This window comes from Seriola dumerili, unplaced genomic scaffold (assembly GCF_002260705.1).
Source record: "Seriola dumerili isolate Sdu_G_001 unplaced genomic scaffold, Sdu_1.0 BDQW01000442.1, whole genome shotgun sequence".
Lineage (NCBI taxonomy): Eukaryota > Metazoa > Chordata > Actinopteri > Carangiformes > Carangidae > Seriola > Seriola dumerili.
This window is the reverse complement of record NW_019174697.1, coordinates 367,850-379,353: the sequence shown is the minus strand read 5'-3', so window position 1 is coordinate 379,353 and position 11,504 is coordinate 367,850. Positions and strand designations below refer to the sequence as shown.

Here is an 11,504-nt window from a genome sequence, read left to right as displayed (position 1 = left end):
CTTTAAAGCAGAACTACGCAGGTTAAGTATGTGTGCCAGTGTGGATACAACTCCTTCCCCTCATGATCCTTCATCCAGGTAATTGCAGCAAATATTTGAGTTTTAAACCCCTGCTGCACGAAACTGGGCAGGTAACATTACCATCAAAGCTGTGGTAGACCTCAGGGGAAACTGTGCAGATCAACTTGTTTACCATTAGGGAATTCAGTTGCACCTTTACGAGTGTGTCAGGAAAGAAATGACACCTTCAGGCAACATCTAGTGTAAATACAGGTTTATTAGGGATGAAAATGTTCCATGATAAACAAAAGAAGGGGAAAAAACACATTCACAGTACATTTCATCATTTTATTTCCTTAACATGGTGCATTGAAACGTTGTACAACTTCACAAACCCATTGTTGCTCTGCACAAATATGATGCCGCTTTACAAAAATACTCTCCTTAAGAAAAAAAAAAAAAAAAAAGGTATAAGGGGGCATATTGGTAAATTTATCAAGATTTTCCAACTCTCTTAATTTGATCAATACCTCATAAATGGCGACAAGCTACAAATATTAAGCCAACTTTTCAATCTAATAGTCGCTAAGGACTGCAGTTGCTTGTGTTAATTGACATGTAAGAACAATAACCCCTCATGAACACTAATGACATCTGCAGCTCTACACTAGCACAACATACAGTAAACTCGCCAGCAGCAAACTGAGGTCTGATGGTTTAAAAATGCAATGTGAACACAAAACAGAAGGCAATTGGTCATGTTTTAGGATGTAAGACTAGTTGATGGAAGTTGACTGGTCCGTTAGACATCCTGTGGTAGATTCAGTAAAAGGTGATTGGTCTGATGAAGGTCCTATGAAAAGCTATTGGTCATTTTATGGAGAGGTAGGATAGTTGTCATGGTCAACGTATCAGGTCCCAGGATAACTAACTTCTTACAGTACTTGTAAAATTGTTAAATGTGACAAAGGTTGCTGACATGTCACCTCATGGGCTGTTATTCCTCAAACCATGTACCACGTTTCTTTGTAAATCATTTACTGTATCATGACCATAAAAACTCAGAGTAGGTGAAGTCATAAAAAGGAGGTGTTAGGTGTTTTTAGTTTGATTGACTCGGCTGAATAAGGACAAGTGTAGAGTAGGAGTTACTGTCAATTTGTCAGTGACCTTTCTTGAACAAGTCAAGGGTTATACAGCAGCCAAACTGTCTATATTTGCGCTGTAGACTATCGAGGTTGAGTGTAAATGGGGAATGTTTGGCACAAGTTTATGTTTTTGGCAAATGTTGGGCTTTAACAAAAGAGAGGGAAAAGAAAAGATCCTGATCCTGAAAGAAATCCTCAGTCAATAATGAACAATTCATGTATTCTGAAATGTGGTGAGAAAATATAATTTAAAAAACTGCATTGTTGTTTTAGACTCTTCACACAGATGTCAGGTTAACATCTGGCTCTACTTTACAAACAGTGATCCTTCATTTCCCTCTAGAGCAAGAATGAGGACACACATATTGGAGTGGATGAGCCACATTCACTTGTACAAAAAAAAAAAAACGCAAAACGCCAATGGCTAGCATCACATGTACTGTAATATCTGAACCGCACGGGAAGATGGGACACACTTGGGTCAAAAACATCATCAAATCCATTCAGCTATCAGAGCTGCATGAGTGTTTGTACTGTCTTTACTAGCATTACTGGGCAGCTGTGGTCTCAATTGTAAAGGCCACATCCATTTGGTTTTATTGTATTAAATGCTTGATAGAGAAGGTTTGAATGGATTTTTTAAAATCTGCTTTTGGATCCATGTGTGATTGCTGCACTAGCGGCATGGGTGGAGGCCACAAGACGCACTCAAGTGAAAAGAAAAAAGGCAAATGGCGTGACTAGGTTCATCTGGCTGGCTATGGCTTCTAAAATGTGATCACGTAGACCTTGTCTGGGTTTATGATAATTATTAGACCGAATACAAAAATCTCCCAATACAGTATAAAACTTGGACTGAAAGAACTTTACAAAAATGTTGCACTATTCTGCTTTTTTTCTTTAACTTGTACAGAAAAAGAAGGTATTGAGAGAACACATGGTGTCTGGCATAAGCATTTCAGCAAATAGATCTATATAAAAGGGAACATTAATTGCCTTACTATAACAAAAACAAACTGTAGCGAAAGATTGGCGGGGACTCTTTACAGTGTGGAAAAATGTTAGTGCCTCTTTCTCTGATGGTTCACCTTTTATAAAACTGCTTTTGTTACGTATTCACTCCAATTCATCTAAAATTTTCCTTTAACGACTATTTCCTAAAAATATCTTAACAATGAATTTTAACATATCTAACATCTCAATGCGTCTGCATTTCTGATTGTTGTTTTACATTAATATAGGTGTCTAATAATAAGATGACACTCTATCAGGTGTTCCAGAGATTACACAAAGCACTTGACGTACCCTTCCTTAATATCTAGAAATAAAAGAAAAGTCACAGAGAGAAAATATCTGTATTCAAGTACATTATCACAGTGGGAGCACTATACAAAAAACTATAGTATCTGCATTGCCTGGCTCCTACTGCACATGCGCCTTTTTATTTATTTATTTTCTATTTTTATTTTTTTACCACAAACCTTTTCTTTTATTTATAGATCATAGGAAGGGATTGCCAATTATTTTTTCCTTTACGATCGTCTTTGCTGACTTGATTTGAGTCACAGTCAGAAAAAGATAATGCTGAAATAATTTTGGAAAAACTTTGCCTCATTGTCTTCTACCTCGCTCTCACTCTGACTGTGCTCTTTGTGGGGGTTTCTGTTTGGAGCAGAGCCGCCTTACTGGCTCTGGGACTCGCGGACCTTGGCTTGCAGGGCATCACAAGTCTTCTTGGCGTCGCCTAGCAACATCGCAGTGTTGGGCTTGTAGAAGATGGGGTTGTCAACAGCTGCGTATCCCACACCCAGGGAACGTTTCATCACAACCACCTGAAAGGGAGGAGATGCAGTGCACACACAGATACACTCTTATTAGCTCCTGATTGGATGATTACAGATGACAGTACTGAAGCAGAAGCTTTCAAAAAAAAAAAATTGAGGAGATGCAAATTCTGTCTAAACTATCCCAACTTTTCTAAAGTACAACAAGAAATTTCCCCTCATCCCTGCCATTATCTCCTCCTCAACGACCTCAAAGTCTGTTGACCTTAGATGTAGAAATAAAGTGAATAGATTTTTTCCTTTCAACTGGGATGCTTGAAATTTAAAAAAGCCATTTTTGTAAGTGGGCTTGAATTCCACCTTGGCTCAGATCTTACTAACAGCTGCTGCATTAACATATTTAACAAACCTGTTTTCATTTAAACCACTGAGTGTCAATCAGTTTGATATCTAATTACATAAAATGCCTTTGTAGTTTGTTTGGACAGTTAATTCAATATAGAAGTCTTTTAGTTGAGTTTGATTTGAGCAAAAGTCTAAAACTAGTAAATGTAAAAGTAGCTTATGTTGGTGTGTGTGCTCACATGACTCCTGCATGCATCACTGGGCACTTATTAATGACTATATCAAAGCATTTGTTTGATTTCTTGTAAACCCAAATTGAGCGTCTCCGTGTGTTTCTATCTGCGCACCTGATCGTGTGTCTCTCTGTATGCATGTGTGTGTTGAGGTAGAATGTCTTCTTTGATTTCCCCAGGGGAAAGTGTGTGGAAACTAGTGGGAGCGCTGTATAAATCCCAGATCTCGGATCAGTGCCAGCGCGATGCTCTGAATGTCGTCATTCCGCAGCGACACAGGCACCACTAATGGGATCAGGATGGGACTGCACCTGGAACTGTGAGAATCTGTGTCTGTGCATGTGTGTGTGTGTGTGTGTGTGTGTGTGTGTGTGTGTGTGTGTGTGTGTGTGAATGTGAGCATGCATTTCTTAAGGTTTGTGTGTGTCTTCAAAAGGAGGCCCCATATGGGTGTGGACTGTAACATTCAGTTGTGGCGATAAAAAGCAGTCCAGTTGTGGTAAAATCTTCCATTCCTCTTTATCTGTTTGGGCTTCGGGATGACCTTGTTTATCACACATTCATGTCCCAGATGTCTCACCTGCTTGGACTTCCAGACCTCCAGAACAGGCATACCAGCAATGATAGAGTTGGGGTCTTCCTGCGAGGCTGAATTCACTGTGTCATTGGCTCCAATCACCAGGACCAGGTCAGTCTCTGATTGGACACACAACGCATAAAATTACAAAACTTTCTCTCCATGATTTCACATCGCATTTATCTGAACCCATTTTTGTCAACATTTGACTCTTTATTTCTAAAACGCAACCTTTGCCTCAGACTTCCCGTTATCTTTTTTAATTCGGTCATTTCTACAGCATCAAATTTCTATGCTACACTCCAACATTTGGTAGTCAACGACACTTTGTTCAGTTTATCCTCAAACTCAATTATGTCACGGTTTTGTAAAAAAAAAAAAAAAAAAAAAAAGTCACCGTCCATTTCATCAAACATGTGTCATGTCCTAGAATAACGGTGCCAACAAACATTTGAGTTCTTTCAGTTATGGGAGAATGTGTTATCCTGTTTTTGGAGGATTGTGGTTATAACTTGTGAGTTACGGCTCATTTAGTCGGAGATGGTGCATGATGGGATCAATATTGTGGAGGAAGTTTCCCAAAATAGGTTTTTTTTATGAAACAAATACAAATGGCAGAAAATCCAACATGATGAAAATTAGCGTGACCAGATGCAACAGATTTGACTTTGACAGAGAAATCTCTGGAAAAATTAATTACTGTATGTTTCTGCAACTAGTGGTTTCCATGTTACTGGCAAACACATAAAAGTTTTTACTGTGAATCTGTCAGCCTCATTGCAATGATTTTTATTTGGTGAACAGTGGGTGACATTTCAAATTAATCTGCAGCTAGTACGCCTCAGCATAAAGACTGAAAACAGGAGGGAAGCGGTCTGGCTCGGTTCAAATTACATTACTTACAATTACAAACTAGCCGGCGCAAAATCAAACATATTGGGTGACAACAACTCTCAATGAAGGTCTGTAGACAGATGAGAAAGAGATTGATCTTACCAGGGAAGTCCTCATTAATCTCTTCCATTTCCAGAACAATATCATATGGGACACCAGCTTCAGCCAACAGCACGTTGAGCTGACCAGGCATACGGCCAGCCACGGGGTGAATACCAAACCTGAGGGAACAAAAGGCTCATTTTCAGTGAACACTTGGTCACAGTCACTCATCTATAGACGGGGTTATTAGCCACCATTAACTTCAACCTGACCTTCCTATACCGAAAAGGGAGAGAAAAGATGCCTGACATGCTTGGGGAGAGATCAAAATAAATGGAGTTGGGTGGAGGAGGAGACAATAAGATGGAGGTTTTAGACAATTGGAGCTGAGAGAAGTTTGTGATTATAGTCTGGTTACACACACGCTTCCCACTGCACTCTTCCACCATCTATTACTTGCTGTGCATGTGTGTGACTGGGTATACACAGCTCTCAAACTCAATTAGCCATGTCATGTAATCAGGATAGGAAATTAACACCAGCCACTGAATTCTAGTGGCTGGCTCTCCCTTTACCCTTCTAGCCACTCCGCCATGTGACCGACCACTATTTGGAGATTTATTTTCTATTTGTTCGGCGAGTTTAGGCGGACACAGAGTGCAGATGGCCTGTCGGTTCTGGGTTCTATTAGCGACTGTGGCTGCCGATTGAAAAAGTCCGTTTCTGCACTTCATGTTATTCCGTGCAGTCTGCAAGCACAGGAGGACAGAGGGAAGATGCAGAAAGTGTGTTGTGCTTCCAAACTTCATACTGATATATTGCAGTGTCCAAGGAAGAGGAATGAAATGGCAAGAAGCACATGAAGACCAAGAAGGAAGAGAAGATGTGTAGAGGGATTACAAAGGCAGGTATGAAGAATCACAAAATGGCAAACGGAAGAAATGCATTTGAATTAGAAAGCAGAACAGAGCAAGAAATCAGGGTGAAGGAGGTTTTTCTCTTTTTCACTGACCACCCACTTTCCTCTAATCAAGTACAAATGCTCTAAGTAGCAGCAGCTGCAACAGCCAGGATCAAACGACTGAGGCAGGACAATTACACAAGCTTCCGCTGTACCTTTCCTTTCGTCTCTTTCGCATTTCCTTTTTCCCATGCTTCTTTCGCACACAGGTCTCCTCCTATCTTTCCTATATCATCTTCATGTCATCCAGTCCAAAACCTCCACTCTTCTTTTCTGTCCTTCATGGTACAATTTACATCTTGTATTGGGTTATATTGTTGTCTTTATTTTTCCCCTCCTTAATCGACATTTACATCCATCTATGCTGTCCATCCAGATCTCCGTCTGTGTGTAGAGCTTCACAACTCTTTTTTTTTTTTTTTTTGATTTTTTTGATTAAGCAAATTCACATACACTAAATGTAAATCGCCCCTTTACCTGACTGTCTTGCCAGCATCTTTAAGCATCTTCACCAACTCAGCGATGGGGTACTGGGCCTTTGCAGCGCAGAGTCCATAACCTAAAAAAGATTTGAAAAAACAAAGCAACAGGTAAGTTTGAGCTGATTTTACAGCCCAGTGCAGACTACACAACTTTTGGAATGATTTGTTTGTTCGAGACAAACTTCTGCGACAAAAACCCTGGTATCAGCATGGATGTCTCACCAGGCTTGTCCAGCACAGGTGGCGCTGAGACACGTCTCGACCTCAACATGAACTGTCCAAGACGCTATGACAGTTTTCAAACATGTTTGATTTTACTGTATCCAAAAACAAGATGTGTTTGAAGTTGGACCACCATAGAGACGAGTCTGATGCAGGAGTTGATTATCCAATGAGCGCGCAACAGGAAACCGGGGACAGGAAAGGGGGCGACAATGGTCACACACAGTTGACTGTATTATAGTCAAATATTGCTTTCATTTGCTCCAGTCGCGGATCTCTCTCTAGAACAGTGAGCTGAACTGTGAGATCAGTTTTGTAATTTGTGCATCCCCACATCAACATGACAACGGCCTGGGGACCAAAAAAAATGTCATGTACAGCAGTGTGAGCAGTACAGCAAGTCTTAAGGCCCCTGTTAACTGAGCAGCTTTGAGCTGGGCGACACCAGAGTTGACAATCGTGGGAGAGACGTGGAAAACTTTGGTGGTAGATCACACCGTGAGACGCATCCACCGACAACCGGCTGGGAGCTTTGGCGAACGAAGACAAAATTCTGAAAGTGGATCCAAAAATTGCAACTTTAATGTGGTTCGATGATTATGTTGTTAATGTTGCGAGAGTGGAAAGAGATAGTACATGTCTGTGTCTCGACAGGAATACCACTTAAATATTAAACACATGGCCCGGCTTCCAAAGAAATCCGTTAGAAGTGATTTTAAGTTGAGGTTAAAAACAAACAAACAATAAATGTCTGTTTCATTGATGCTGGCTCTGCTCTGAGAGTGTTGCAACAGAATTCCATCAGGATTCAGCACCACTAGAGTGTGAGGTCAGACATAGAGGTGAGCGGTCCTAGAGTAGGTCTGTGAACTGGTTCTGGTTGTGACTCAGAGGAAGAAACTTACAAATGATTGATTGAATCTTTTGTGATTCATTTATTTCACTTAATCATTTTCTGTAACTTTATTTTTTGTGACCTTGTACTTCCTGGGCTGTCTTCATGTCTTCCGAATAGATACCTTTCATTATTCATTTTTAATTCAACATTTACAATACATATAAAATCAAGTTACTTGCTACTTTTACTTGCTTACCCTTAGTTGTAGATAGGTGGCAATGTTTTCTGTGTTCTTTTGTTTTGGATTTCTTTCATGTTTAATAAAGCTGGTGTGTGGTACTTGATTTTTATCACACCGTCACACACACACACAAACACACGTCAAACGGTCCAGCGGTGTTTACTAGCCTTGTCACAACAAGAAGTCAGAAACTGTCTTGTTACACACCAATCAAAATGACAAAGTTTCAAACTCAGCAGAGTGAAAAAAAAAACAAAACAAAAAAACCCTCTACAAGAAACATGGTTTGACTGTCTGCAGTACAGATCCACGATTTAATGGTTTTCACTCTTTTTTTTTTCCTCTCCATCCCAAGTCTTTCATTCCTTGTGCTTCCAATATTCTCTGTGGAGTTTCTCCTATAAGAAAAACAAGTGGACCCAGACCATGGAGAGATGGGCCAGACGAAGCCAGGAAAACACTTATGTTTATCAGGCAGAGTCTTAACCGTTTCCACAGATGTCAATCAGGCAAAGTGACTGTGACGGCTTCAATTAGGGAGAATGGTCAAAATGGAAACAAGGGGACTGACTGAGAGCCGGCGCTGTGTAACAATACCAGTCTGACTGCTGACGACTACAGCCGAGAAAAGGATTAGGGCATTTGGACGGTATGTGTGGTGAAACTGATGTCATTAGCAAAATGTTACTTACACACACATTGGCTGGTGTGATGTAATAACTTCATGTCATTTTACTGTTCTCAGTGCAGCAGAAAAACGTTTCACTGAAATTTCAAGACTCAAGGTTTAGAGGCTTTGTGACGCCTTGACTGAGCGTCAAAGCCTCGCTGACTGACTGAGCTCCTTCACTCAAATTATAAAATTACTCTCACAATTTGTTTCTTATTCTAATCCTCATATTAGCTCCGGTTTATTCTTTTCTTTAATCTTTCAAAGAAATGTGTAGCACTTTACTGTCCGTCTCATCTTGGTGTGGTGTTGTTTGTTTGTAGACCATTTTAAGAAAAGGCCCAAAAAACAAACAAACATTCATTTCCACTCCTTCATTTCTCCCACTCTTTCCAACTCCAAATTTCTATGGCCTGTTTTTGGTTTTAGCTGTCAGAGGTATTCCTCTTTGTCTCAAAAAAGCAAAAAACAAAAGATGTTTTAACTACATTGGATGTAGCTCCATGGATTATTCTTTATTTTACTTTTTTTTTTTTTACACTCCTCTCTACCATGTGAGCACTTAAATTTTGCAATTCTTGTAAACTGCATTGTATACAGGCACTCAGCGCTGTGACTGGAATCACCAATTTGCAGGCTGGATGCCTTTAGTCTGTGTTTACATGTACCCACGCGAGTAAAACAACACTTTGAAACCGTGACTGGCTCACAACAGTCTGGTGAGACGACTGAACTGTCACTGGGCCACACAATGATGGTTTTAGGACAGCAGCTCGTAACAGTCCAAGTGGGAGGTTCAGACACGTATTTAGAGTCAAATATTGAAAACATGTGAAATGAAGAAAACCCATGTAGCTGGAACAAAGGCTGGACCCCTCGCTGTAACCCCAAAAAAGGAACTTGGAGCCAATTTTGAACGTAGCATTTGAATTGTCAACAAAAACCCAACATACCCTCACATCCTATCAAATTTTCCCTTGACCTTGCGTATATACACTGCACTGTAGAATGTCGATTTACCATGGACTGACGACCACACAGAAACCTGAGTGTGTGCGTGCCTGTATGTGTGTTTATGTGTGTGTGTGTGTGTGTGTGTGTATGTGTGTGTGTGTGCGTGTGTGTGTAGCCGCTCTACCATGACTTGTCAATTAGCCTAGCAAAATGGTGATGTAACACGGGTCAAGAAAAGGTTAAATAAACAGAACACACACTTTGCGAATGCTGAAAAAAAAAAAAAAAAAAAAAAAAAAAAAAAAAAAGTGACTGGCAAAGTCAAAGTACCATGTTTTTCCACTCACGTTCAAGACCTCTGAAGAGTGTGTAGGAGTATGTGTGTGTTCTTGTATTTGTGCGTGTCTTACCTGGAGTGATGATTATGCTTTGGGCCTCTTTAATCATGTCGACGGTCTGATCCACGTTAACCTCGGTGTGTGTGCCTGTGATCTCCATGGGCTTTCCTGTACCGGTGGAGGACGTGCCGTAGCCTCCCAGGATCACATTAGCCAGCGAACGATTCATGGCCTGAGAGAGGAGACAAGATATTCTGTATTCCCTGTTTTATGATTACCTTAACCTTTGCTTACACTTTGCTGATATTTTACAGAAAATTGTAGAAAACTAGGGAAATTTGAAAGGGAAATTTCCTCTAGTAAAACACACATTTGAGAGCTGAGATTTTACTGAAATACAGGGACTATACTATCTTTCTATAATGATAAACTTAGAGTCCCTCCTGGTGGACAGGAGGGGAACAACCAGTGTGTGCTCATCTACTACCGCTCATCAAATGCTTTACTTTAGGATTTCGAACAGTGGTGCTAGGACATTTCAGTGGATTTTCTTCTTTAAACCGAGGCCGTGTTCCACTCACCACACACATAATGTATGACAAAATGGCTCCAGATGACCCGATGAGAGCTCCAACGATGGTCAGCAGGTTGTTATTGAGCAAGAAGCCCTCAGCACACAGGGCCCAGCCTGAGTAACTGTTCAGCACGGTGATTACCACTGGCATGTCAGCACCTCCAATGGCTGCTGTCAAGGTTACACCCTGAAGGAGAGAAGAAGAGAACAGGAGACGAGTTTCAACTTCTGCTATAATCACATTAGCTGTTTAATGCAGCGATTAGAGCAGATGTAAAGGGGGCAGCTGTAAAGAAGAGAAGTGATCCGTAAAGGAGAAGTGAAGAAAAACATAATGTATGAAAAAAAATTCTCCATCCATCACAACTGGGATTAGCCAGTTTAGTGATGTGCGCTTCATGTGAAACTCACTAGGACAACTTAAAGAAAAAAAAAAAAATACACCCAACCAGTTCTCTTCCATGGGATTCGCACAGGTGCACATCATGGATTGTTCTTGTTCATATAATGTTGGTTCCTTTTTAGGAACTTGTTCAAGTGAAGGAACCCCCACATGCGTACAGTAGATGATACATTACACTGTACTTTAAAGTCTGATTGGAGATCAGACATAGCTATTTTAAACTAATTCATATATAACTATAACTGAAATGATATCCATCCAACCTCTGGGGACACACTGATCATTTTTTCCTGGGACTGAGTCCAGCTGCTGATTTTCCCAGCAACACGTAGATATGCAGAGCAGCAGAAACGCTGAAACGGCAGCACGGCACTGTGTATATATCTTTTTCTCTTTATGGCACATTAGTCTGTACTCTCTGCTTTTGGCTGCTCTGCCTGGATTCACTTGATTATAATCTATTTTCAGAAACTGTACAACTCAATATCAGTAGAAAAACCTACCGAGGACTATAATATCTATACAGACTGGTTAACCATAATTCAACATAATCACTTTCCTTTCTTCTGATCACACAGTAAAAACTGATGATGACCTGTCATGATCAGCGGCCATTTGCCTGCTAGATGCGAAGTTAGGAGATTTTTGTTACATTTTCTTTTTTAATGTCTTCTACATAAAAATGCTTTTCTACTGACGTCAGTTACAATGACCTAAAGTAGAAATATTATTATTTTGCCACTTACGCAAGAGACTGATTAGCCATAGAGTATTTAATACTACCAAGAAGAAAACATC

The 11,504-nt window shown here is 40.3% G+C and overlaps 1 protein-coding gene across 1 annotated transcript in view; it reads right to left on the bottom strand.

The window, feature by feature from the left end:
* Positions 1–264: 264 nt before the first annotated feature.
* Positions 265–11,504, bottom strand: part of LOC111234159 (NAD(P) transhydrogenase, mitochondrial-like) — a 34,306-nt gene continuing 23,066 nt past the window's right edge. The window contains exons 17-22 of the mRNA XM_022762101.1: positions 10,311–10,490; positions 9,802–9,961; positions 6,462–6,543; positions 5,084–5,202; positions 4,091–4,206; positions 265–2,980 (exon numbers count right to left, since the gene is read on the bottom strand). Coding sequence (XP_022617822.1) covers positions 2,831–2,980; positions 4,091–4,206; positions 5,084–5,202; positions 6,462–6,543; positions 9,802–9,961; positions 10,311–10,490 — 807 coding nt within the window. The 3' untranslated portion in view covers positions 265–2,830. The remainder of the gene's footprint in view (positions 2,981–4,090; positions 4,207–5,083; positions 5,203–6,461; positions 6,544–9,801; positions 9,962–10,310; positions 10,491–11,504) is intronic.